Source organism: Sebastes umbrosus, chromosome 17 (assembly GCF_015220745.1).
Source record: "Sebastes umbrosus isolate fSebUmb1 chromosome 17, fSebUmb1.pri, whole genome shotgun sequence".
NCBI classification, from domain to species: Eukaryota; Metazoa; Chordata; class Actinopteri; order Perciformes; family Sebastidae; genus Sebastes; species Sebastes umbrosus.
The window spans coordinates 14,008,882-14,034,372 of NC_051285.1; the positions used below are offsets into that span (position 1 = coordinate 14,008,882).

At 40.6% G+C, this 25,491-nt stretch overlaps 1 protein-coding gene across 5 annotated transcripts in view; it reads right to left on the reverse strand.

The window, feature by feature from the left end:
• Positions 1-1,512: 1,512 nt before the first annotated feature.
• LOC119475632 (short transient receptor potential channel 4-like) overlaps positions 1,513-25,491 on the reverse strand; it is an 86,054-nt gene continuing 62,075 nt past the window's right edge. For all 5 annotated transcript variants that reach the window (XM_037748502.1, XM_037748504.1, XM_037748503.1 and 2 more), the window contains 12 exons: positions 20,396-20,536; positions 18,755-18,931; positions 17,628-17,828; positions 7,929-8,274; positions 7,563-7,702; positions 7,272-7,472; positions 7,065-7,186; positions 6,687-6,882; positions 6,383-6,577; positions 4,724-4,765; positions 4,262-4,351; positions 1,513-3,082 (listed from right to left, as the gene is read on the reverse strand). In XM_037748502.1, the coding sequence (XP_037604430.1) occupies positions 2,375-3,082; positions 4,262-4,351; positions 4,724-4,765; positions 6,383-6,577; positions 6,687-6,882; positions 7,065-7,186; positions 7,272-7,472; positions 7,563-7,702; positions 7,929-8,274; positions 17,628-17,828; positions 18,755-18,931; positions 20,396-20,536 (2,559 nt within the window). In that variant the 3' untranslated portion in view covers positions 1,513-2,374. The remainder of the gene's footprint in view (positions 3,083-4,261; positions 4,352-4,723; positions 4,766-6,382; positions 6,578-6,686; positions 6,883-7,064; positions 7,187-7,271; positions 7,473-7,562; positions 7,703-7,928; positions 8,275-17,627; positions 17,829-18,754; positions 18,932-20,395; positions 20,537-25,491) is intronic.

Below are 25,491 nucleotides of genomic sequence, written 5' to 3' on the forward strand. Positions count from 1 at the left end.
CAATACCTCCTTTCAAAACAACAAGAGGGATGTTAAAACTCAAACAGTTTGACATATAAAGTTGAATGTGTTTAAGTGTTAAAGACGACCTATTATGCTTATTTTCAGGTGAATACATGTATTTTGGGTTTCTACTAGAACATGTTTATATGCTTTAATGTTCAAAAACACTATTTTTCTCATATCGGCAGTGCTGCAGCGCCTTTTTTCACCCTCTGTCTGAAACTCTCTATTTGACGTCCTGCCCCCCCCCCTCCCTGAAAAGCCCAGTATGCTCTGATTGGTCAGCTGGCCCACTCTGTTGTGATTGGTCAACCAAACCAAACTCTTCAGACTCTGCTTCAGCTCTGCTCTAACTAGCTTTGTTTGAAGGCGTGCCAAACGAACCAATAGGCAGGTATTATGCATATGTGTTACTTGGTGACATCACCACGTTACGGAAGAAAAGGTGGGACTTCAAGCAAGGTGTTTCAGGCAGTTCAGGAGCAGAGTTTCTGTGGGGGAGAGAAACTCCCTTTGGCCTAAACTCTGGGCTTTGTAACTTTGCAGACCTTTTACATGCACAAAAAAATATATAACCCACTAAAGGAAAGGGAAAAAGCACAAAAGCATAACAGGTCCTCTTTAAAGAGAGTGTGTTAAATGTAACTGAATGGAAGACTTTGCAACAGGAGCAGAATCCAAACTAGATGCTTTTAATTGAAAAATGACTAAATAACACTCTAAACAGTTAATGGATTTATAAATATTTCTGGTTTGACAGGCGGTTCGTTCACTAAACTGACGCCGTGCTGCATAGAGATTTTCTAATTTTAAAAAATAGTTCTATTTACCTTGAGCCTGTACCTCGTTCTTCTTCTCCAATACCGACCTCATCTAGAGGCTCTGCACCGTCCCTCATTATTAATGTATGTGTTTTTAATTTGGAGCCATGGGAGTTGGAGTGAAAATGGTGCACATCAGTCTTTTAAATGAGAGCATAAGCCAAGTTAATGACAGTTAAAGACAGTGTCGGGTAGATTTGTAACCAGCCAAACAAGTATAAATGTGTAAGCTGCATGTCAACTATAAACCCATTAACGATCCTTGTATGCATGCATCCTCTTCACCGTCAGGTTCACCAGGTTGGGGCACTATGTTTTTAGGCTTTCATGGCTTTTTGAAAGAACATAAACATGTCTTTGACATCGGATTCAATGCAAGAAAACAGCAAAGAAAAAACAGCTGAACTTTTTAACCAAACCAAGTATGTTTTTTGGAGTTATTTCTTTAGAATTCCTCACAGGTTTTCTTCAGAATCCATGATCCTTTATGACTGAGTCACTACAAAAAGACTTCAGAAAACACCATTATTGTAAAAAAACAAAAACAAAACTGTAAACACTTATTTCTAGCAGCTGTCTGAAAGATTGGCAAAAATTAAAATCCTCTAAAGTGATATACTGCAAAACACAAATGTTCTGTTCATGTCTGCAATCTGCATTGAACAAAAGAAAAAAGTCAAATAAAGAGTATATTTGATCTACGTTTTTAATCTCTAGAACATCATTCATTCAAACCAACATGACATCTAAAATGTACCAGTTAAAAACAGCAAATCTCTTCAAAATAACACGTTTATTTTCTGTAGGAGTGATAAAACATGAATAATATGTTGCTCTAAATAGTTGATAGGCTGTGTTCATATTATATAACCTCCTGTTATTCTTCATCGTCCACTTTACATGTGAGAGTACTTGTCATGAACCGTCTGTCCTCTTCAGGATGATGAGAATCACAATCCCAGGTTTTTGCATAGAAAAACATTGACAGAATTGTTGTTGCATGATCAGCGATATACCGTTCACCTGTGTAAAGTGTGTAAAGTGCAGAAACAGACAGAGTAAGGCAGAGAGTCGGGTCTAAAAACAGAACACACCTATTGCTCTAGTGAGATAAGGATGGGGAGAGTTAAGCGGTGTAGAGATAAAGAAGAGGTAGAGAGAGATTGATGAAGGAGATGGTGAATTATGGGTAAAATGAAAAGAAGAGCACACATCAAGGAGGATACAAAAAAGATCAGTTTCAGGAAATAATTATTTCCAATCATCAGTAGGGGCGAGATAAGATGAAATTACTTTATCCTAAAATCTAAATCCTCGCCTGCTCACACAGAGCTCCGTTTCCCTTTGCTGCATCTCCCCTGCTAACATAACGGCATTTAAATCACTTAAACCAAAGGCCTCCCTGAGTCTCCAAAGATCAAATCTGATCATTAGTTTAGCAATAACTGTAAACGTTCTCTTTTCTCAACATCCTCTCCTGAAGCTCACATTGATTGTCTGTCTTCAGTCCAGCATTACTTGGCCTTTAGTCTTGTATCACATGTCACGTCTTATGCTTCTTCTCTGGATGACCCTGACAAACATCCACTAGCTAATGAGTCACTGCAGGGTAAACACTCTTTATCCTTTTCCTCGCTTTCTTTTTTTCCACCTTCACCCGTGCTGTTGCTGGCGTTCGAGACCTCGCTGTTCTCACCCGGGGCCTCGTTTGCTGCAGCTTCCTCCTCCTTTTCTATCTGCAGGAGTCCTTTCCCATCCTCACCTCTCACCTTACACTCTTTGTCCTGCTGCTCTGCGTCCGAGCCGCCGGACTCCCCCGCTTCCTCTGACAACGAGTACATCTCTCTGGAGATCTCTCCTGCGCCTGATGTGGCTTCGCTGCCGCCCCAGTGACATTTCTGGAACGAGCCAAAGTCAGTGGTGTCTTTAGGGGAATTTCTCTTCTGGCTTGACTTTTTGCCGGAGCTCTCGTCGGAGACCACGAGTCCGTTAGGAAGGCCGTTAGAGTCTTCGGGCGGCCTGGGTGATGCTGTGGAACTGCCCTGCTTGAGGATGGACGCGATTATCTTGAAACGGTTGAGTTTGCTTTTCCCCTGGCTGCTCTGCGGGGAGGGAGTAACCTTGAGCGAGGCGTTGGGGTAAGCAAGACTAGAATCCACTGAGCTGCCGCTGGCCTTTGCCCCCTGTAGAGCAGGCTTCCCTGTCTTCACCATGCCCATCACCTCGTAACGGAAACTGGAGATATCCTGTTTCAGCTCCTGGGAGAGCAAAACAAAGAGTGAGCTCCCCTGGTAAATAAACGAATGCTTTTCATTTGACTATTAGCCACGGGGGTTGGTATTTGCAGAGCACTCTGCACAATATCGATTCAATTTAAACTCAGTCAATCCCTAAGTGGATAAAGTGTAATTCATAAAATAATGATACAACACTTTTGTTTTCTCACAAAGCATAAAAGAACATTTTAATGGCATTTCCACGTCTTGGAAGATCCAAACCACAGTTGACAAATAATTGATATAACAAGCCAAAACTCTATACTGCTAATAGATGGCCGATTTAACTCTTCCTTTGTGTATGGAAAATGTAATTTTATGTTGCTGACTAAATATCACAATTCAATCATCTTTAAAAGAACCGTGGGTAGCATTTAGGGGGATCTATTGACAATGGAATATAATATTAATAACTATGTTTTCTTTAGTGTATAATCACCTGAAAATAAGAGTTGTTGTGTTTTTGTTATCTTAGAATGAGCCCTTCATATCTACATAGGGAGCAGGTCCTCTTCACGAAGTCCGCCATGTTGCTCCGCCATGTTTCTACAGTAGCCCAGAAAGGACAAACCAAACACTGGCTCCAGAGAGAGCCTTTCACGTTGTTACATTACCTGAAGGCCACTGTAGTTCTCCGACACACTTGTGAAATTGTGTAGTTTCCCTACACGCTTTGCACACGGGAGAAGTTTAATTGGTTGCAATCTGCAACCTCACCACTAGATGCCGCCAAATCCTACTCACTGCAACTTTAAACCTGCAGTAACTGAATTGTTTGGCCACTTGAGGGTAGCGGAGCTATGTACACAACACTGACTCACTTTTATAAGTTGATGTGGCTAATTTGTTAGCAAACAGTGGGCTATTTACACACCCAGAAGTTACAGAGCAACATCAGTATTAATTTTTTGTCATTTGTGTCCACCTGATGAATGTTAGTCCAATATTCACTCAGGTTTTGGTCTCCACCAACTCCTGAGGATGGAAATATCTGGCTCTTTAGCAGCTAAAAGTTCCACTATGTTCACCAGCTAATCGCTACATTAACTGAGTCCGTCTGTCGTTTTGGTGCTGTGCAGACATGTAGTCATGTGATCTATTGTTAATATAGAAATATTGATTATAGCCGCTTATTCTTTGCTTTGTAGGAACTGTGCCTACCTTGAAGTTCTCTTCAGTCAGGCCTTCCTCGGTCTTGGCATCTCTGATCATGGCGGCCACGTAACGCTTCACCAAGTTCCTCAGTACCTCCTATATCAGTGGAAAAGAAAGGCCTTTGAACAAAAATAATATCCTCTAATAATGGATGAAAGTGTCGCTTCAATACAAAACTCGCAATTAATCAGTCTGGAAAAAGATGACAAATCTATACGCACAAAAGGAAACATATTTCAAGCAGCCTCTCATAGAAAAATGGTAATGAACATCCCACTGGGTGGGATTGTTAGGCCTATTGTACGAGACAAATCACAAAAGCTTTCTACTGACAGATGGAAATTGAAAGTGTAGAAAAGCAGTCGAAGAACAGAATGTGCTATCTGTCACACACACACACACACACACACACACACACACTAGCAGAGGACAGTGATCATTTCCAGCTTTGAAAGAGTCTACATTCACCTGATACTGATGGTTTCTTCTCAGGTTCTCTGCTGCTCGCCTCTGCACAGATAACAGATGCCAGAGAGGATGAGTTAGTAAAAGAGTGGGAGATGAGAGAGAGGGCATATTTAGTTTTTCTTCACAGTATCACACATTTATATTAAACTTTGCTGTCTGTGGGTCTCACTGCATATGGCCCTTGAGTGTTGGAGCACAAAACAATAAAGACTGGTGCTCTAAAATGAGATTTCCATCATGGATTCTACTCTTAAACAAATATTTTTTTAGTACTGACTGTGATGGAATTTTCCATCAATTCCTCTCTTATTGATAGAAAGGTCAGAGTGTTTGTCAGAGTGTCCATCTGTTGACATTCTTGGGTTGGAGTCCTGTCTAGAGGAGCCACCGTTATCTGTACAGCTGTGCCTGTAGTGGAGACCGTAGAGCCAGTCGCTAGGGCAACCAGGGTCAGAGATGCCAGAGGAACGAAGTAAGTCATAACATGATAAGGGGTAAGACACTGAGCACCGGGGAGGAAGGACAGAGTTGTGAGGCCTTCACGCAGAGAGCATCTATTGTGGAGACCTGACAATTCTCCTTGATCAAGCTTCAATAAACCTTCTTTTGTAAGACATCATCAGCTCCGGACCTCTTCCTTCCAAAGATAACTTGTATATCAATTATTCCATCACACTGACTAGTCGCCCACTACAATAATTCGACGAAGCAGCCCTCGCGGTACGTTTCACCTACATGTACAAAATTTGACAGACACATGTATCACATGTAGACTTAAAAAAAAGTATCTTGTGGCTATGCTCTAAACCCATCGGGAAGTCAGCCATTTTGAATTCTGTTTGATTTTTTTGTGTATTTTTGGCCATTTCCAGGCTTTGTACTTTAACAAACTCCTCCTAGAGATTTAACATGATTTACTTCAGATATGGTCAGTACAATCTAAAGAGTTTTGCGATGAAAAGTTATTCAGCGTTGCCATGGCGAAGAATTTACATGATTCGACATTATACAACAAGATGTGGTAACTCGCCTGTACTAGCTCAAACCTGCCCCAAACTTGACCTGCTTCATAGCAGTTGCAAGTAGGCCTAGTAACACATAACATCCGATTTACATGAAATTTACATTGTGTGGTCCTAACTTGATATAGAGCAACTACGGCTTTCAATCGATCAAAATATTTAACCTTGATTAATCGCATGATTGTCCATAATTAATTGCAATTAATCTCAAATTTTTATCTGTTCAAAATGTGCCTTAAAGGGATAAGTAAAAAGTATTTAATACTCTTATCAACATGGTATTGGGCAAATATGCTTGCTTTATGCAAATGTTTGTATATATGTATTATTGGAAATCAATTAACAACACAAAACAATGACAAATATTGTCAAGAAACCCTCACAGGAACTGCATTTAGCATAAAAAATATTCTCAAATCATAACATGGCAAACTTATACCCAACAGGCAACAACAGCTGTCAGTGTGTCAGTGTGCTGACTTGACTATGACTTGCCCGTTATTATTGCGTTAGCTTTGACAGCCCTTAGAGCATCATAATGCACGCATTCTCTTATTTGTCTCAAACCAAACAAACAAACTCTATTACTGTGAAACTCTAATAAAATGTATGTTCAAGGGTTTGACACCCGACTTACTCCGAGACTTCCGAAGGTTCCAGGGCGCTTGGATCTTGTCCTCTTGCACACTTGCCTCTTGATCCAGCACACAAGGTACAAGAATGATTTGGGGCTGGGGATGATGTTGAACGGGGGCGGCAGAGTGGCCCCTTCTTCAAAGTAACTCATCCACAGCTTCGTCCTGGCAAACTTCCACTCAATATCTGCGTGATCCTGAAACCGAGGATGGGGCACATGTGAAAAAGCACCGCCAACACAAATGCTATCTATTCCAAACACTTGTACATATTTTTGTTTGCAGTATTGTTTGATCTGTGCTCACAGCGATGTGCTGGTAGGAGTTGTTCATCATGGCTATGAGCATGTTGAGGAGCACCACCAGCGAGATGATGTTGTAGGTGCCGAACATGGTGGCGCCGACAAACTCGGTGAACTGATGGTCTGCGTCCACGTTGGTCACGTACAGGCTGATCAGACCAAAAATTGACCAGAAGAGAGACTGCAGCGTCTCAAATAACCTGCAAGGGAAATATACGTGTTAGTCAAATGAAGCTAAACCATCAGTTTCTCTTAGCAACTTGTATTTGAGTTTTCACACATTTTGCAACCAGACACACAACTCTCTCTTCCTTCGCTGCTCAATTTAACATCACACATTTACACTGTACATGCAAGCAAATTTAGATTCATATGAACTCACGTGGAGAAAGCGTTATTCTGCTCCACACAACGGATGCCTTTGCATTTCCCCCTCTCATCTGAAGCCTTGGTCTCGTAGTAAAAGTACAGCTGGTTCAGCCCGTTAGCAAAGGCAAGTAGGACCTGGAGAAAGATGCGATAATTGAAGCCAATCCACGTGTTTCCGTGTGCGTGTTTATATTGGGTGCAAACATCTGTGTGTGATTACCAGACAGTAGATAAAGAGGAACTTCAGGATGTCCAGCAGCATTCTCCCCAGAGAGATCTGCAGCGGCCCCAGGTGTGAGTTGGCGGTGAACAGTGAGATGAGGCGCAGGGAACTGAAAATGTTCGCTATGGCAAACACCGCCTCGGCTACAAGCGTTGGGTGCCACATCTCCCACTGGTTTCTGGGTTTACTGCCGCTGTACTGAACAGGACAAAGAGTGGCAAACATGTAAAGTGGGAAAACAAGAAAGTTACACTACTACTTGTCTATTTTACTGCTATTCATGGTTACCTTAGTGTAGGCTACAATCTTGAGGGAGATGGTGGCCAGGTATAGAGAGTTCATGACGAAGTCCATCAGGTTCCACCAGTCATGGACGTAGTCTTGGAAACCACCGTCCCACATTTGTTTGATCTCTGCCCAGATGAATCCTAGAAATACAGAAACTGTCTGATCATCTGTTCAATAAATACCTTCATACCATGGACACGAAAATACTTCCTGATTGGCTGGCAGGTCGTGTAAATAAAAGTCATGTTTATTTCCTGCAACTTCAGGTGTGAGACATTTCACTCAAAAACCACCAATGTCAAGCTCATGGTGGCGCTGGAGGAAAAGTCATTTGGATACATCAGACCTCCAGACCCTTTTACTCACCCAGCACCCAGGGCAGGATCATCCACTCCACAGTGGTTGGTGCGGGGCCCTGTCTGTCCTGCCGGTCTTGCTCCGTGGTGACAATGTGCTGGGAGGCGAGGAGCAGCAGGAACAGAAAGGTCAGGTAGGACGCTGTGTGGCAGATGAACTTGATGAAGGGCTTGCGGATGAAGAGGCCGTGGTGACTCTTGGGAGCGATGAGGTACCAGACAGCGAACAAGGGGTAGAGGAGGCCGATGAAGACACAGGTGACGAACTTCCCTGCCCAGTGGCGTCGCCTCCAGCCGGGGAACTCATCGTACCAGCGGGACGCCAAAAGCTGCTGGCAGTTTGGCTGAGCTACAAACTTAAAAGAGATAAGGGGAGACTTACACTCTTCTGTTTGATCTACAGAGATAAAACAGAACTCCTCATGCACTAATCTAAGGTATGATCCCAGCATCCTCAGCCTCGGGCTATTTAGTGGTTTTTACACAGAACATAATGCCCTAGTGACCACACGCCAGAATTAGCAACTGCAGCAAGTTCCAGTTCAGAGCATCCAAACGTAGGAGTGGGATGTGTTGGTGGTGTAAAAAACTGAAGAGTAATCACCGACACACACGGATATTTTAGGAGGAAATCAGTTAACGGCTGTTTTGACACAGAAAAAAGTGAAAGGAGACAGGCTGTGCGGTGAGTTTTTAGAGGATTGCATTGCATTTCTTAGTGATTTTCTTGAGATAATAACACAGTACTCCTTCCTGAGATGTCTGAATATGATTAGAACTTTTATTACTAGAACTTCATCTCAAACAGACAACGTTTTATGTATCGTACCCACGGCAAGATTAATTAAAAATGTTTGGAACATGTGGGAAATATCTTTTCTTCTTTCCTGTTGTTTGGCTTGTGTGATGTTTTGCGTCACTGTGGGATCAATACCTTATGTGACTGCAAAAATTAAAAGAATACCAAGTAATTCCCATGCTCCGCTTGGTAACGGAGTACAGGTTTGAAATGGCCAAAATATCGATGCATCAAATCTGCAGCTGTGCTGTGCTGTGCTGTGCTGTGCGGTGGGACTGCCTCCGCCAAATGGATTGAAGCATCAGCAGCATCTGGTGATAATCTAGAGGTATCTGGGATGCGTTCCCGTTAACGAAAAACAAACAAACTCATTCTGTATCGAATAAATGAACCCAGCAGCGCATGCAAACATACTTAACGCAGGCACACACACACACAGTGAAATATCACGTCCAGCCTCTGCATCAGAGTCAAAATGTCGACCGGCACCGTTGGGTGCCAATTCCACAAACTCTGCAGCCTCGTTACCATGGGAACCAGAGATCCCTAACTGCGTCGGGGGTCTGGAGTAGAATGGCTCATATTCGCATACTTCAACTACAGTGTTGCCACAAAACTTGAGGGGGAATGCAGAAGAGAGGGAATACAGGAGGGGATGGATGAGTGGAGAACGAGAGGAGCGGAGATACCTTTTAAAAAAGAGAGATTGAGATAATAGGGATGATCAATGAGGCAGCTTTAACTGTATCACCAACCTATCAACATATTCTGACGATGGGAGAATAAAGAGGGAAGGAAAAAGGGAAAAAGCTCCCCTGCTGATTTCCTGTTTTCATACGTCTCCTTTGAGCGTGAACCTTATTATAGGCAAAACGGCTCACCTCATTAAGTTGCAACCAAAGTCGGAAGCAGACCCGTGGGAGCAGACATAGTCTTATAATGAAGTATTTTATCTCTGTAAATAATGAAATAAAAAACGAGCAAGTGTTTTAAATTCTGCATCCACTATAGATAGAATTGTTTCCATGTATTTAAAGATAGCTTTGATTGTTTTGTCACAGGTATTTGGACTTTTGGGGGCACAAGCGAGAGGTCCATTTATAAAATCAAATAAAATGTTAAGCTTTCATCTTTCACTGCTTGTCAGAACATTATTCCTAACTAATGATAGTAAACAAGAGATACTTGAGCTGCATGATGTCTCGCCTTAATCAGCATGACACATTAAACATTGACAGCGATGCTAATGAGGTCAGAAATTAAGCTAATTAGCATTATAATTAGAGAATGTGTCCATGCTGATATTTGTCTTAGCACGTGAGCTGTAATGATAATGTATTCTCTAAGACCTAATGAGATTATCTACTTTACAAGATAAATCCGTGGTCTTAATAGGAAGTTTTTATTTGTTTATTTAGTGTATTTTATTTTACAGGAAGACAAAGTGGTGAAGTGCACTGTCATCTTATAGATACAGTTAGTTATTATCTATTATTTTATTTATGCTGCTGTAGTATTTGAATCCCCTTCACTGTACCTTCCATTCATTAAACACTGCAACTTTTCTATACTAAACTCTTCCTATTCTCTTTTTCCTGGGGGGAAAAAGTCCAAGTCCAAATGTCAAACACCTCTGTTATTTCACCCTCCATCCGTCTGTCACAATCACTTCCAAAACTCAGCAGCAGTAAAGTGTCATATTTGCCTTATGTGGCTTGTTTACACAGCTCAAACAGAATACCTCCTGGTCTTAAGTCCCGTTGGGAAAGTGCATCTCTACAACCTTTCCTACCTCTCTCTCCGCTGTCAACTGTCCAAGAGGAAGACAGGTCCCCCTGCAGCTTTACCAACATAAAAGGTCTGCTGAAACTCTTCTGCTCCTCTTTCACAGACACACGCTGACAAGCACACAACTTAACAGCTGGTTTTAGCTGCGTTTTGCTTTGATAAGAGTTGAAATACAAAGGAAGAAAATAAAAAAAGCTTGCGCCATATAGTTGACAGTTTTTCATTCTTGAACAGCCATCGATTTATTCCTTTTTTTTTTGTTTTGATTCGGGTTTTTTTTGTCAAATATGCCAAGATCATCTACACAATCTGATCATCTTTGCTTGCATCTGTATCTGTGGTGTTATTCTTACATTGCATGCATCTAGAAATATTTTATACGTTTTCCTGTACTGCATAGTCATCATCCATTTACCTCTCCATGATGTACGTGAACTTCCGGATGACAAATTTCTGAATCAACCCACACACTGATGGTCACACTGTCTGTCACCTTTAAAGAGAACCTAGAATGCTTTTGTGCTTTTTACCTTTTCCTTTAGAGTGTTATATTATATTATATTATATAGTTTTTTGTGAATGTAAAAGGTCTGCAAAATTACAAAGGCTTAAATCCACGCCAAAGGGAGATACTCTCCCACACAGAAACACTGCTCCTGAACCGCCTGAAACACCTTGCTTGAAGTCCTGTTTTTTCTTCTGTAACATTATGATGTCACCAAGTAACACATTTGTATAATACCTGCCTAGCGGCTAGTTTGGCACGTCCTCAAACAAGTAAGGGCCCCAATAGGGCGATTCTGCACCCCGACGGCTACTTAAGAAATCAATAATTCGACACAAAAACTGCATCCATAGCAACAGTCTGTTAAACATAGCAACAATCTGCTATAAAGAAATAACAGACCGTAGAACGCCGTGATTGACCAACCAGAATTGAGTATTCTACAAAGCTGTGTAATAAAGCTAGTTAGAGTGGAGCTGGAGCAGAGTCCGAAGAGTTTGGTTTGGTTAACCAATCACAACAGAGCCAGCTGATTGGGCCAGCTGACCAATCAGAGCAGACTGGGCTTTTCAGGAGGGGTGGGAGGAGCTCAAACAGAGCGTTTCAGACAGAGGGTGAAAAGAGGTGCTTCAGCACAGCCGGTATGAGAAAAATAAAGCGTTTTTTTTTAACATTAAAGCATGTAAACATGTTCTAGTAGAAACCCAAAATACAAGTATGCACCTGAAAATGAGCATTATAGGTCTTCTTTAATGCAGCTGAATTGGTCTTATGAAAACAGGGTGTTGACGGACTTTACATGACACCGCCAAAAATAGCACAAAAGTTGGTGCTGAAAATGTCCTGCTTCAAAATGTGTTCCTGAATATGTGCACAGTTATAATACAAACCGAGTACTGCAGTAAGAATCAGGTTACATAAAGCACAACATCCTTCTAACAACAGTGCAAGTATGAGATTATTTCACCTATTCTAAATACAAATAAACTTGCATGAGTATTTTTGCACTGGGAACAGGCGGAATTATCTTTCTTTTTTTAAGAAAACTATAACTTGAAGGCTGAACATTGCTCAACACTGTGAAGACGGATCTTTTGTGTTGCAGTGAATTGCTGAAACAACTGAGTGCTAATCGTCCTTCACTACATAACACTTATCCCGCTTAGTGCAATTTCATCTCAGTTTAATGGAGGCATTAAAAAACATCTTGAAACACCGTACTGCAGTTTTTATGAGACATCACAAGGGGGCAACGTCAAACTACAGCATGTAACTGAGAATTTCAGACATTAAATAGGCCGTCTGGTTCTGTTCACACTGTGAATCTTCAATGTAGTCACCTACATTTTTTGCAAGTACATCAGTACAAATGAGAGTAATCCAGTGTTGAAACCCTCCGGGAAGTAGAGGGGATAATCTGCACTTTATTGTGTTACTGATCATATCTATGCGATTTGGCCTCCCGCTGCATCAAAGCGCAGACTGCTCTGTTAGCTCAGCCTGCGGAGATTTCTCTTCATACCGTTATAAATTGCGTTGCTAAACCCTGGGAGCACAGCAGCAGCAAAGTCCAAAAACACACATGGATGAATACTAAACAACATAAGCGAGTGTGCACGCAGACGACACGCATAAGAGGGTTAAGAGGACAAATATCCTTCAGTTTTTTTTTTTCGTTGAGGGTCAAAAACATGTGACTCACAGTAACACTCATGAACAGCCAGTACTGTAAAAAAAAAAAAAAGAAATCACACATTCAAGCCAATTATAAAAGCTTGAGTGTTTGTCTGCAATCGCTGAAAGAGATGAGTGGCGATCAGACCACAGACAAAATGCCCTGAACATAACCGCTCTCTGCTAAAACGGTCTATCCACGTAACCCTCGATGCCTCGCCTGTCTAGTTTAAAGATCACCTGTCACATTGCACAAAGTAATCACTTTAAATACCTCTCTATGCACGAGTGTTCGTACATTTACTCGTCATTTTACCTTCTCAGGAGACAGAACACATTGTTATAGTGACAGATAAAAAAGAAACAATATCCACTGAATTGAGTAGCAATTCTGCAGTTAAAATCTCAAGGCTGTGTAATGCTTCACACCTTTTAGGTTTCCTCTCTCCAACTGAATGAACTGTTTACTAAATATTGTTACACCTTATGGCACAGCGCTGCCAAGACAACTGTTATCGTGTGGTTGAATTTGTATAAAATCCAGTTTCACACAGCCTCCTTTACAGTATATGCGCTCCACATACTACAAATGTAAAACTACTAACTACACAACATATTCTGCAATAAATCTGTAAATCAAGTCAACAAAATAAGTGAAAGAAAATCTCCCAGTGCAGTAAGATTGCTGTTTCCAACAGAAATCAACGTATTTCAAGCGATTAATCCCAATTAAATATGCACTACTACGCCTGCTACGTTGTAAAACTGTAAGCAAAACTTAGAAGCAACATGTTCTAACACATAAACGTGAATTAAACGTGAAAAGGGTTCTCTAGGTTTAGGCAACAAAACCACTTAGTTAAGTTTAAGGAAAAAATTTGTGTTTTGGCTTAAAATAACTACACATGGTGGTTCCACACGGGGTGCAAACCCCAGTCTCCTGGGTGAAAAAACCCAGTGTTTTGTGTTCCATCCATCAACCCAAACCTCTACCCCATATATCATAAAACTAGGGCTGTCAATCAATTCAAATATTTAATCGCAAATTAATTAACACACTTTTTTTTATCTGTGGGTACCCAATCAGCTGCAATGGCTGATTTTCACTTGTTGACTTTACAGAGAGAAATTACCTTATAAGAAGGAGATTTTTACATCAAATACACCACATCACTATAATAATTTCTCGTAACACACAAAATAGACATTTCCAGCAGAATACCTTGAAATGACTGCTAACCAGTCAGGCAGCTGAAGCATTTGTCATTTAAAAAGGACAGCTGGGTGGATTGTTAGCCACATTATGAGACACTGTCCTCCATCAAAGTCCCGGTGCGATCGAAGGGTGTAGGAGGCAGGAGAAGGGCATATTGGGACATCTCCTGAATAATTAAAAGAGCCCCGGGGAGAGGTGATGTGTGGGGGCGAACAGTTTGTGGCAGACGCAGCAGGAGGCGATGATTGTTTACAATTTAGTGCAATGAGGGATTTACCGCCAACAACAGAGAGGTTGGGTACGATGACAGGGGACTGTCCATCATCATGTGCACCTGCTGCACTTCTCCCAATTATCATTTCGTGACACAACATGCTCATCTTTCAAACTGCGTCTGATGCGCAACAATTGAATGGATGGAGGAGGAAAAGGTGTCATAAATCGCCTCCAAAAGTGCATCAGCTCTGAGCAGAACTCCCAGCAGCTGAATGAATTATAAAATGCTCTCTGGAAGTAATATGTCTGCTTCCTCATCATTTTTGCTTCACCTTCATATTCAGCGGCAACACTTCTGCAGTGTAATATCTATTTAACCCCCTTTCTTGTTGCCTGAGGAAGACATCAGCCGTCGGAAGACTAGAAAGGCGCTATAGAAATCCATTTACCATTCACCCACAGCGCTTAGCTTTTAACAGCTGCTGTGAAATTAAATAATTGTAAAGTGATTACAGCCATTACTAAATAATTACAAAAGAGTCGGTATGCAGATGAATTACCTAAAACAATTATAACATCTTTGGGGTGTTGGCAGTTTACCACCTAATTCTAATTTATTGTGTGTTTTATTTATTCTATTTAGTGTAAAGTAGTTGGTATGTACATTTATATAGAGATTTGTAAATAAAGTGTTTTTCGTACCTACCTCCTGTCTTTTTGTGTGAGAGATGCATGTTTTTGTGAGCTATATAAATTGCTGCTGTAACACCTCAATTTCCCCTTGGGGATCAATAAAGTCAAACTATCTCTCCATCTCTCTCTCTATCTCTCTATCTAAATTTGACAGGGGAAAACACAATGCATTTTAGAGAATACAGCTGCAAGGATTAATCAATTAGTTGTCAACTATTAAATGAATCGCCATCTATTTTGATAATCAATTAATCGGTTTAATTTTATTTTTTTTAAGAAAAAAGTCAAAATCCTCTGATTCCAGCTTCTTAAATGTGAATATTTTTTGGTTTCTTTCCTCCTCTATGACAGCAAACTGAATCTATTTGAGTTGTGGACAAAACAAGACATCTGAGGACGTCATCTGGGGCTTTGGGAATCACTGATCGACATTTTTCTGACATTTTATAGACCAAACAACTAATCAATTAGTTGAGAAAATAATCAACAGATTAATCGACATGAAAATAATCGTCAGTTGCAGCCCTATTGAAGACACTCTATTAGCCATACCGAAGGTTTATGTAAGGGATAATGTACAGCTTGAAGTACTGTTCTTTTCTTCTGTAACGTGGTGATGTCATCAAGTAACACATTTGTATAATACCTGCCTAGCGGCTAGTTTGGCAAGCCCTAAGGGATAATGTACAGCGGCTCGGTCATTGTTGTGAAATAAACCCCGACAGAGCGATGCAACCCCTTGCATTGCCCTGAAAGGGTTTATTTCACAATAATGACCCGCTAGCTGTACATTATCCCAATTATTACACGGCTACTTACTTGTGAAATCAATATTTTGACAAAAAAATGGTCCTCCAGAGTCCGACATCAGAACTGTGCCGACAGCAACGGTCTCTTATACATAGCAACAGTCTGCTATAAAGAAATAACAGATCATAGAACACAGCGATTGACCAATCAGAATCGAGTATTCAGCAAAGCTGTGTAATAAATAGCAATAGCAAACATTTGATATATTTATTAGGAATTAAAATGCACCTTTAAATTAGCTATTTTTTCACACCAATTGTTCATGGCTCTACCCTCTTACAAAATAATTATCACACAACAGAAACAAAAGCATGGAATCAGTGGACTGTGAAGGGAATAGTGCTATAGAGTTATCTGGTTTGAACCATTTCCCTCATAATTATTCATATGTGTTTAAAATGCAGTTCAGGTCCCACAGAGTCGCTCATTAAAACGGTCCAATTTACTTGCTAGTTTCAGGAAACTGAAACTGGACTGTCAAAGGAGTCAACACCTAATTAGTTCCTACTTTCCAGCGCATTAAACCCAAATGTGCATGTGTACATGTTCTGAATTGAATATTATAGACTAGTATAGAGCATGTATGTTTAACTGGATGCACCGTATGTAGAGATTCCAGCAACAGGTTGTCTTTTCAGTGATATAATGACTGACTTGTACCATTTTGTGTAGCTCTACTTGTTGTTTTAAGGAAGTAGACATCCTGAAACTACAGCAACAGTTACAATATTTACACAGAATCAATCACCATGTTACCTTGCAGCTGTAGTGCTTTAGTAAAGGAATTCAAGCTTTGCCTATCTGTCATCTGTGTGAGCTGCCAAAGCAAAAACAGATAAAATCCTGTCCAAACCAGCAGCGTCTGGCACCACCAGAAAAGAACCTGATGCTAATCTCACATCATTACACCGGTTTGTATTGGCTGGCAGTGACACCTGTGAGAAGACGTTGGCTTGGTGCAGCAAAGAACTGCAGGCTTGGCAGTCAACATTCATTGTATGTTGCCTGGGGCATGTGTGGCATTGAAATCTAACAACAAGCTGTACAGTAAATTATGTAGCAAACAATACTGGACCGAAGGAAAAAAGAATACTAGAGGAGAAGCCTGAAAAAACAAGATGATCTCTTATATATTGCACAATTTAATAGCCTCATATCTGAATCTGACAGCTCATAGCAGGAGAGGGCAAGTGCACTTGACTGAGAGGTGCAGGTGTGTGTGTGAGAGATCATTTTGTTGATAGCCAAGAGGATGATATTCCCTGCTTCCTTCCCATTACTGCAGCCTCCAAAAGAAAGAAACCAAGGAGCAACGTTTTCTGTGTCCGTCATGTTTTGTCCTTCGAAGACTATTATGTTTTAATTGTGATATAACGGCAGGGTGAGTATAACTTGACCCGCCATATGTTTGTTACACAGAACTATCTGAGAAGCCGTCATTGGAAAGTGTTTGTAAAATGGCAGGCACTTTCAAAAAATACTTAGCAGGTGACTGGATGAACTATCTGTCAATCAAACTCTTACCGAAGCCAGTCAGGAGAAGAGTGAAAACATCTTTTCCATCGACGTTCTTTGCTCTTCTTTCAAAGAAGAAATACTCTTCAGTTCTGATATAACTGATTCTATCGCAGCATCTACTCTAACCTCTTCAGGAACCGCCATTGTTGTTTAGAACAAACAGGCGCCTTTCCGTGGCGCCACACACACCTAAGCCATGCCCGTAGCTCCCAGTAGCTCCACACGGGACGCTGATTGGTCCGTGATCTGGCTTGCTGGACACAAACGCCATTACTTGAAGCCTGACAATATGGATTTTCATGTGATATGTGGTCCCACGATTCTTGTGTGTCAAGCAAGTAAGGGCGAGTATCAAATTAACTACACATTTCAAACTACGGCACTCACTCAATCACACTGCCTTTCTTTTCACAGCCTTTGCCATGTGATCCAGTCAGAAAGCTAAGAATTAGTCTTTAATCATAAACTGAATACCTTGTACTGTACTTACCTCTTTTTGGTGGTACTTGATAGCTAGCTTGAGTCGTGCCAGGTCGTTGTTGCCCTCTTCCTCCAATAAGTTGATGTCGTCTTTGTAGTTGAGGATCATCTCCAGCTCTCTGGAGCTTCTCGTTTGGTCCAGGAGGTCCTTGGCAAACTGTTTACACTGCTGAGACAGTTCCTCATACTCGGATTTGAACTCGTTCTCCACCTTAAAAAGGGTGTATACAGAACACAGATACCGATAAATGCCAAAAGTCCTGCAAGAACCTGGCAGCTAAAATGTAACTCAATATATTAAAGAGGACCCATTATGCGTATTTTTCAGGTGTATACTTGTATTTTGGGTTTCTACTACAACATGTGTACATGCTTTAATGATCAAAAAACACTATTTTCCCCCACCTCCCGAAAAGCCCACTCTTTCGGGATTGGTCAGCGGAACCAAACTCTTCGGACTCCGCTCCAGCTCCGCTCTAATAAGCTTTGTTTGAGGGCGTGCCAAACTAGCCGCTAGGCAGGTATTATGCAAATGTGTTACTTGGTGACATCACCACGTTATGAAAGAAAAGGCAGGACTTCAATCAAGGCGTTTCAGGCAGTTCAGGCAGTGTTTCTGTGGAGAGATTACTCCCTTTGGCATGGACTTTGGGCGTTGAAACTTTGCAGACCTTTTTCATGCACAAAAAACTTTATAACACACTTAAGAAAAGGGAAAAAGCACAAAAACATAATAGGTCCTCTTAAAAGAAAATCTCAAAGTTCAGGTCTAGAAAGTGGCATTTCTAAATTAAATCTCGCCTTTGGGAATTTTGTGTCATGAAAGCATCTGATATTTTGATTTGTTTTACAAAAAAAGGAACGAACTTTGGGTTTTATAACATTTAATCTGGAAATATCATGAACTATGGCAGGCAAGGATCCAGTTTTTGTAATTATTTCTCTTTATTTTCTTAGCTCAAACCTTCATTATTTGTTTTTTTATCAAATGACATTTACCAAGAGCAATTTATATTAATGCTGGTCTAATGAATGGACAGGTCCTTGAATGTCACATAACGGTATCGTGAAAGGGCACAGAGAGGTTAATCAATGCAACACGCAGTGAAACAAATCGTACCAAAGGATGGTCCTCACCTTGCTGAGCTCCTGCAGCTCCCAGCTGAGCCTGAACGCTGTGAGGAAGGGGTCCTCGCTGGAGAGCGCAATTAGCGAGGGACTAGACAGCGCTTTGTAGATATTGAGGCGGGAGCGCGAGTGCCGCAGGCTGTCCACGTCTGAACTAGACACACACTCCACACAGTTACAGCGCACCTGCGACATCAAACAAAGCATGCACACATTTTAATGAGGCCTCCCAGTGTTTAGTAATAGATCAGGTTTTTAGTCCTGCGATGCAAGCACTGTACTCATTATGTCAACTACATACTGTCATGCCTGAGTATGTTATTTAGACGCTAAAGGCCCAATCAGTGAGTTTTTGACTTTATAAATGATATGCATATTTACACATTATATTGAAGATTTTCAATTGCAGTTAAAAAAATAAGCATTTTGTTGTTGTTTTTGTTTCACAAGTCAACTGATCATGATCTAAACAACACACATGTGCTTTAACAGCATCAGAAAACATTAATAATTTATATTTAGCTGTCTATTATTAGATTATATCTTATAAATAAGATCCAAAGTCAAATACTTAAAGGAGCAGTGTGTATGATTTGACTGTATTTAGTGGTGAGGTTGCAGATTGCAACCAACTGAAATTTCTCCCATGTGGCGAGCCAACCCGATCTCATGAGAAGGCGTATGAATGACACAACATTAAAAAGGGACATTCTGCGTGTCACGAGGACGCATTTTAGGCTTTTTGCGTGTCATTTGTACGCCACGCAACAAAACTGTGGTAACGTCCGTAGTTAGGTTTAGGCGACAAAACCACTTAGTTATGTTTACGAAGAAACATCATGGTTGGGCTTAAAATAAGTACGTAAACTAAGTAAAATACAATGTAACAATAAATGTCAATAACGTAACTTACAAAACAAAACACCGGTCTTGAACGCCGGTCTGCTAGTTACAAGTTGTGTGTTTGTTGGACCTATTCTACGTCACCGGCTCTGATCGTAGCATATTCGCATGAATGCGTTTACATTGGACTTTTGTTGGGGAAAAGAAAACCTCATTTGACGGATAGCATTGTCACTACAGTTAGCATTATTACCATTTATGTTGTCACTGTAAAAGTGTGCAAGATTTTATCGTCGTCATCAAGTGCATACTTGCCAGTGAGTCTTTTTTCTCTTGGCTTACAAATGACACACCTAAAGCAAGGACAGAGTTCTTATTGCACGCTAAATGTCATTCCTACGCCTTTTCGTGCAACTGGGCTGGCCAAGCATGTAGGAGAACTAAGGTGCCGACGCAAAAACGTGAAAACGAGAATGGCCTAATATCTAGAGCCAGTGTTTGGTTTGTCCGTTCTGGGCTACTGTAGAAACATTGCGTCCGGCTCCGTGAAGAGGACCCGCTTCGTTATGCAGATATAAACGGCTCAATCTAAGGTCACAAAAACACAATGATTCTTATTTTCAAAACATACTTATTAATATTATATTCCATTTCTGCCAATAGATCCCCCCTAAATGTTACACACTTTTCCTTTAATAGTACTATATATATACTGTACTGTATACCGAGCAATTACCTCACTCAAAATACAAATTGCTGCTGTTGAGTTTCACGCTGATAACAACAACATACAAATGGTTTACCCACCTCATGCGGCTGCGGCATAGACACGCCTTTCTGCACCAGAAGCTTGATAATTTCATAGTTGTTGGTGTGTGCAGCGAGGATGATGGGAGTGATGTCAGGGGTGAAGTCAGAGAACTGCTTGTCCAATAAGATAGGAGGAACCTTTCAGGGGAGAGAAGAGAATAAAAGCTTTAATTACCCCAATATTGAATGAAGCTCTAGAAGCAGCACATTTGGCTGTGGCTTTATGTGATCTACTGCCAATTAATGGAGTTATTTTTCCTTATTTCAGGTCTAACTGACATATTCAGTGCACAGTGGTGTACAGAGTGCAGAGTACAGTTCAAAGGTCTTTACATTGAACTAAATGGAATAAGCAAGATCAAGAGAAACAGTTTTTGGCTGCTGCACTGAAAAATAGTTCAAATGCCAGCAAGAAATGATGCCCTCAGTCAAAGTCGCAGACAAAATGTCATCCATATCAAAACCGCTTTTAAAGGGTATGGGCCAGAGTGTGGTAAAGAAACATCAGTATTTCACTCATTTCACAGAGAATCATTATGCCCAGAACGAAACTCATTCCACCTATCCCTCTTATCACCCACTCCAGCTATAAGCCCTTTGGCTATTCCCATGTCATTCAGATGGAACACACACGGCTGCGGGCTGTAGCGGAGTAAGCCGGCCCTTTTCATTTATTTTAATTGAAGGCTTATTATCTGATTCTGTGGTGAGAGTGAAAGGGGGGAGACAGAGGAAAGTCAGGGAATTGTTGGAGGATGAACATGCAATGGGTTAGCAGCTATTTAGCAACTTGATTAAGACGGAGGACTGTTGGAAATAAGAGGCTAGTTCTAGTCAGAGAGCTTTACTAAGACTAATATAAAAGACATGAGAGTCTAGAGAGCCTTGAAAGAGCAGGACTTCTCTATACTGTAGAAAACGGCAATGAGTCTGTGGCAATGGATGTATAAAGAGACGTCTGTAAATCAGAGGATAATTTTTTTAATGAGGTAAATCAACTTCACAGTACAAACACTTAAATAGACCTCATTTAAATCTTTATGTAATAAAAGTTGCAAAATTAACTAACCAGAGTTATTTTCCTCCACGGGACTGCACCGCCCTGCACGCTCATATGACACATTCGGTTCTGCCGGCTTCCTGCTAGCTGTATGCGACTGTAATTATGGATATATTGGCTGTAATGCATCACTTTTATTATCTTATAATACACCCATGGGCTGTATGCTGTAAGCCTGTACCGGGGTGGATGTATTAACGTCTCTGTTCCCAAACAACCGGCTATCGGCCAGTACCTAGTAGCGCTAGTAGCATGACATCAACAGAATTTAATGGAGCTGTAGGCTGTTTAGTTACACGCAGGGCAAAAGCACAGAGCACAACCTCTTATACATCTATGGTCTGTGCTCTATTGGACATCCATTTTGGAGGTCCTTGACAATGAAGAAGATTGAGATTGCTCTAAAAATCTGTGTGCTGGATTTTTTTAACTTCCATTTATGTCCATCGCTCACTTTATGCTCCTCTGGGAAGCAGCTGGGCAAAAAAGTTTAATAAATAAATAAGTAAGTAAATAAATAGTTAATAGTATGCATATTTATAATATTTCTATTGTGCAACACAGGCTATTTCGGGAAAGACATTAAATAAGACAACAATACAGCTACACCAAATATCATTTCCTGGCATGCATGTGACGCGGAAGAGAGCTTTTTTATTTAACATAAAAATGCTGTTGCAGCGTACTTATTATTTTGTTATTTTCATTCTTTAAAAGTCACCAGAAAGCAGGAAACAAAGTCTCTGAAACTCAATTTTTTCTTCTGGGGGAGGACCTAGAGGTGTGCATCTTTGGTTTTGAAATCCCCCCTATTTTTGAGGTCTCAAGGTTGACAAGTGTGCTCCTACACTACACTAACTCACATATTAAAATTGTCATAATTAATAGTCTATTCCGGGTTTGTGCTGACCTAAACTCTGATAGCAAAATTGACTGCATTACTGTATTTCAAGGGACAGACAGAGAGCTTGATATACTGACAAAACTGACAATATGCTGATATTGATCTCTCAGAGGCAACCGGGTGTTCTCATACAAAAGATCTGCAAGCAGCAGGAGGCTTCTAAGTGGCAGCTTTCTACATGAGAAGACATATGTGACAGTAAAACCCAGTGACAGGCCGACAAGTGAGGTGACAAGGGACACATACTCAACTTGTGAGAGCTTTTATGCGAATCTCACTATGCGTGGATCCACATTATAGGGAAAATTGAGCTGGAAACAGTGCTGTAAGTTGATTTAAAGCACTGTTTCCAACTTTCCTATGAAATGAAAGTGGCTCCTTCTTAATGTATTTATAGGAACATATTCCACCCAAAGGATGTATAATCACAATGAATTGATTTAAACTTAATATCTAGTTCTTAAATCTTCTCATCATGGGGAGTTGTAATAAAATCACAATGAAAACCGAGTTCAGCCATGCTAGTGTCTCTGTGGCAGTGCTGCGACCTAATTCTAACGTAGGCCCGCCAACATGCTCACAGAGACATTTAATTAAAAAACACAAATGTGAACCTCATGGTGGTTAGGGTATCACCAAAGTCATTAGGATTCATCCTCAGAGAACGATGGATATCTGTACAAGATTTTTGTGCCAATCCATTCGGTAGATGTTGAGAAATTTCACTGAATAAGTGAAAACTTTGACCTGCTGATGGCGCTAGATGAAAAGTAAAGAGGATCACCAAAATCATTTGGATTTGTCCTCTATGCACAACGGATATCTGTGACAAGTTGCATGGCAATCTAAGTTGAGATATTTCACTTGAAGCCAAATATGTCAACCTGCTAGTGGCGATAAAGGAGAAGTCAAAGGATCACCAAAATCATTAGGATTAGAGACCATGAATGTCCGTATAAAATGTCATGGCAATCAAATAGCTGTTGAGATAATTCAGTCTGAACCAAAGTGGAGGACTGACTGACCAACCGACAGACATTGTCATCCATAGAGTCATTTATAGATTTCATTTGATTCCAAAATATGGATGAAAGACAATAGATGTGAATGCACAAATCACATTCAAGACAAGATCTGAGGTGTACTGTACTGCAGGCTATTTAAGAAATGTTCCACATTAAAGTCGTCTATTATGAACAGAAACAGAAATAGCATCAATGAAACTCTGTGTCACCACGGCTCTCTGGAGAACAAAATAAGAAGAATTGTTATCCAAGGGATTGGTTCATTTTCTCAAAAAGGTTTCATCATCCATATTGCACCCAAAAGTCATTTTACATGTGGATACTTCTCCTCTCAGAGTGCAGCAGCGACTCCAAAGAGTGGCGCAGAGCAAATGTCTGAGAGTCGTCATACTGTATTTCACAGAGGAGGGTGATCTAATAAGCTATATACTCTGTTCTCCACGTGGGAGGAGGAGGGACATCAAATAATCGACATCAAACAAGCCTCGGCCTGTGCCCAAGCACGGAGCGAGAGGAGTGCGGGCTGCTAGATGTGAAGTTATGATAATAGTGGAGAAAAGACATGAAATTATAGCCCACTTGTCCGTATAATGCATATTTGTTACTCATATCGGAATGAGGCATCCGCCGTCAGCACATTGATTAAAATTAGCATCTGCAGTGTGTCTTTTGTTTTCACTGTGCTCCCTTTTTGAGCCTCCCCAATGGTTTTCACCTGTCATCCAACATCACACACATTGTTTAGATAAAGCTGGAATAAAATGGGACACCGAGGAAGCTCTGTTTTTGAATGACACTGCGGAAAATAAGCTCTTTGTGGATTCAAGCAGGCATGATTATGCTTACTGTGTTACATGCAGGAAGAAGAGGGATTTCCTTATGTAACTATCTTTACCTGCACGTGTAGGTTGCACAGTAACCCAAAAAACAATGAGCAAAACGTGGACTACTGTATAAAAAAAGACTGACAGAAAAAGAACAAAACACAGCAGCACCCGAAGGCCCTTATAATTGAGAAACACTGTGAGCTCCAGTGTTTGTGCCTCCGACAGATGCATATCTGTGCACTCAGAGGATAATGCATGAAGCTGTTTAAAAACGCTGATATCCAATGCGCTCCTCGGCGGAAAACAAATAAGCCACAGAACTTATTACAAACACATCATTCAGACAGCTGGCAAAATAGAAAGACAAATACACACGATTCCGGCAAAGCATAAATGAATCTTCTTATTAATAAATCACTGACACTGGCAAGAGATAGGATGCACTTTTCCCAGACAGCCCTTTTAATATAATCAATGAGCTTCTCTTGGGGAAATTTGGTGTGATCTATTTTCACAACCTACTCGTGTGATGGGAAGAAGCATGGATGCCTGAGCAATGGAGCAAGTGGAACAAAATGCATCGCCACAATTCAATTAGGGGGAGTAAAGTGATAGTTTTGCTACCCCACTTTTTGTCTTTTTAAAAATAATTATTATTATTTGCATTAGCCCCGTTGATTTTATTATTTGGGATGTAGTGGAGGGTTAATGCACATAAACGCAGTTCACCCACCTTTTACAAATGCAACAACATAGGGTTTACTCATCTTTTTACGAGTTTACTATTATTAAGCATTAGTTTAACATACTGTATGTGTGCCAGTCGGTGATTTTGTACAATTACGGTTAACTCTCCACACTAACGGACGACCCACAGATCTGTCGTTTTACTATTGGCTCACAAGCCTTGTTAGAAGTGGGAACCAAACGTCAGATATCTTCCACAGAGATAAACCAAACATTAATTTTGGACCCACCACAATTTTTTAAATGATTAATTCACAATCATAATTTTTTTCAGGAAAAGCAATACTTTTATTCAGCATCTTTCTAAAGGCTCTGTGGATGAATTAGTATTATTTTTTTTTATATTTGCCAACATAAAACTTTTATCAATAAGACCTTTAATATCTCAGGCTAATTTGCTGCCCTGCTCTCTTCCTCTCCCCATACAACAGCAGACTAATATAGATTTTCATACAGCATTGCCAGATGAGAAATGTTAAACTATTGTACCAGAAGCTTAAGATTATTGTAGTTTGTGGGAAATTATTGTA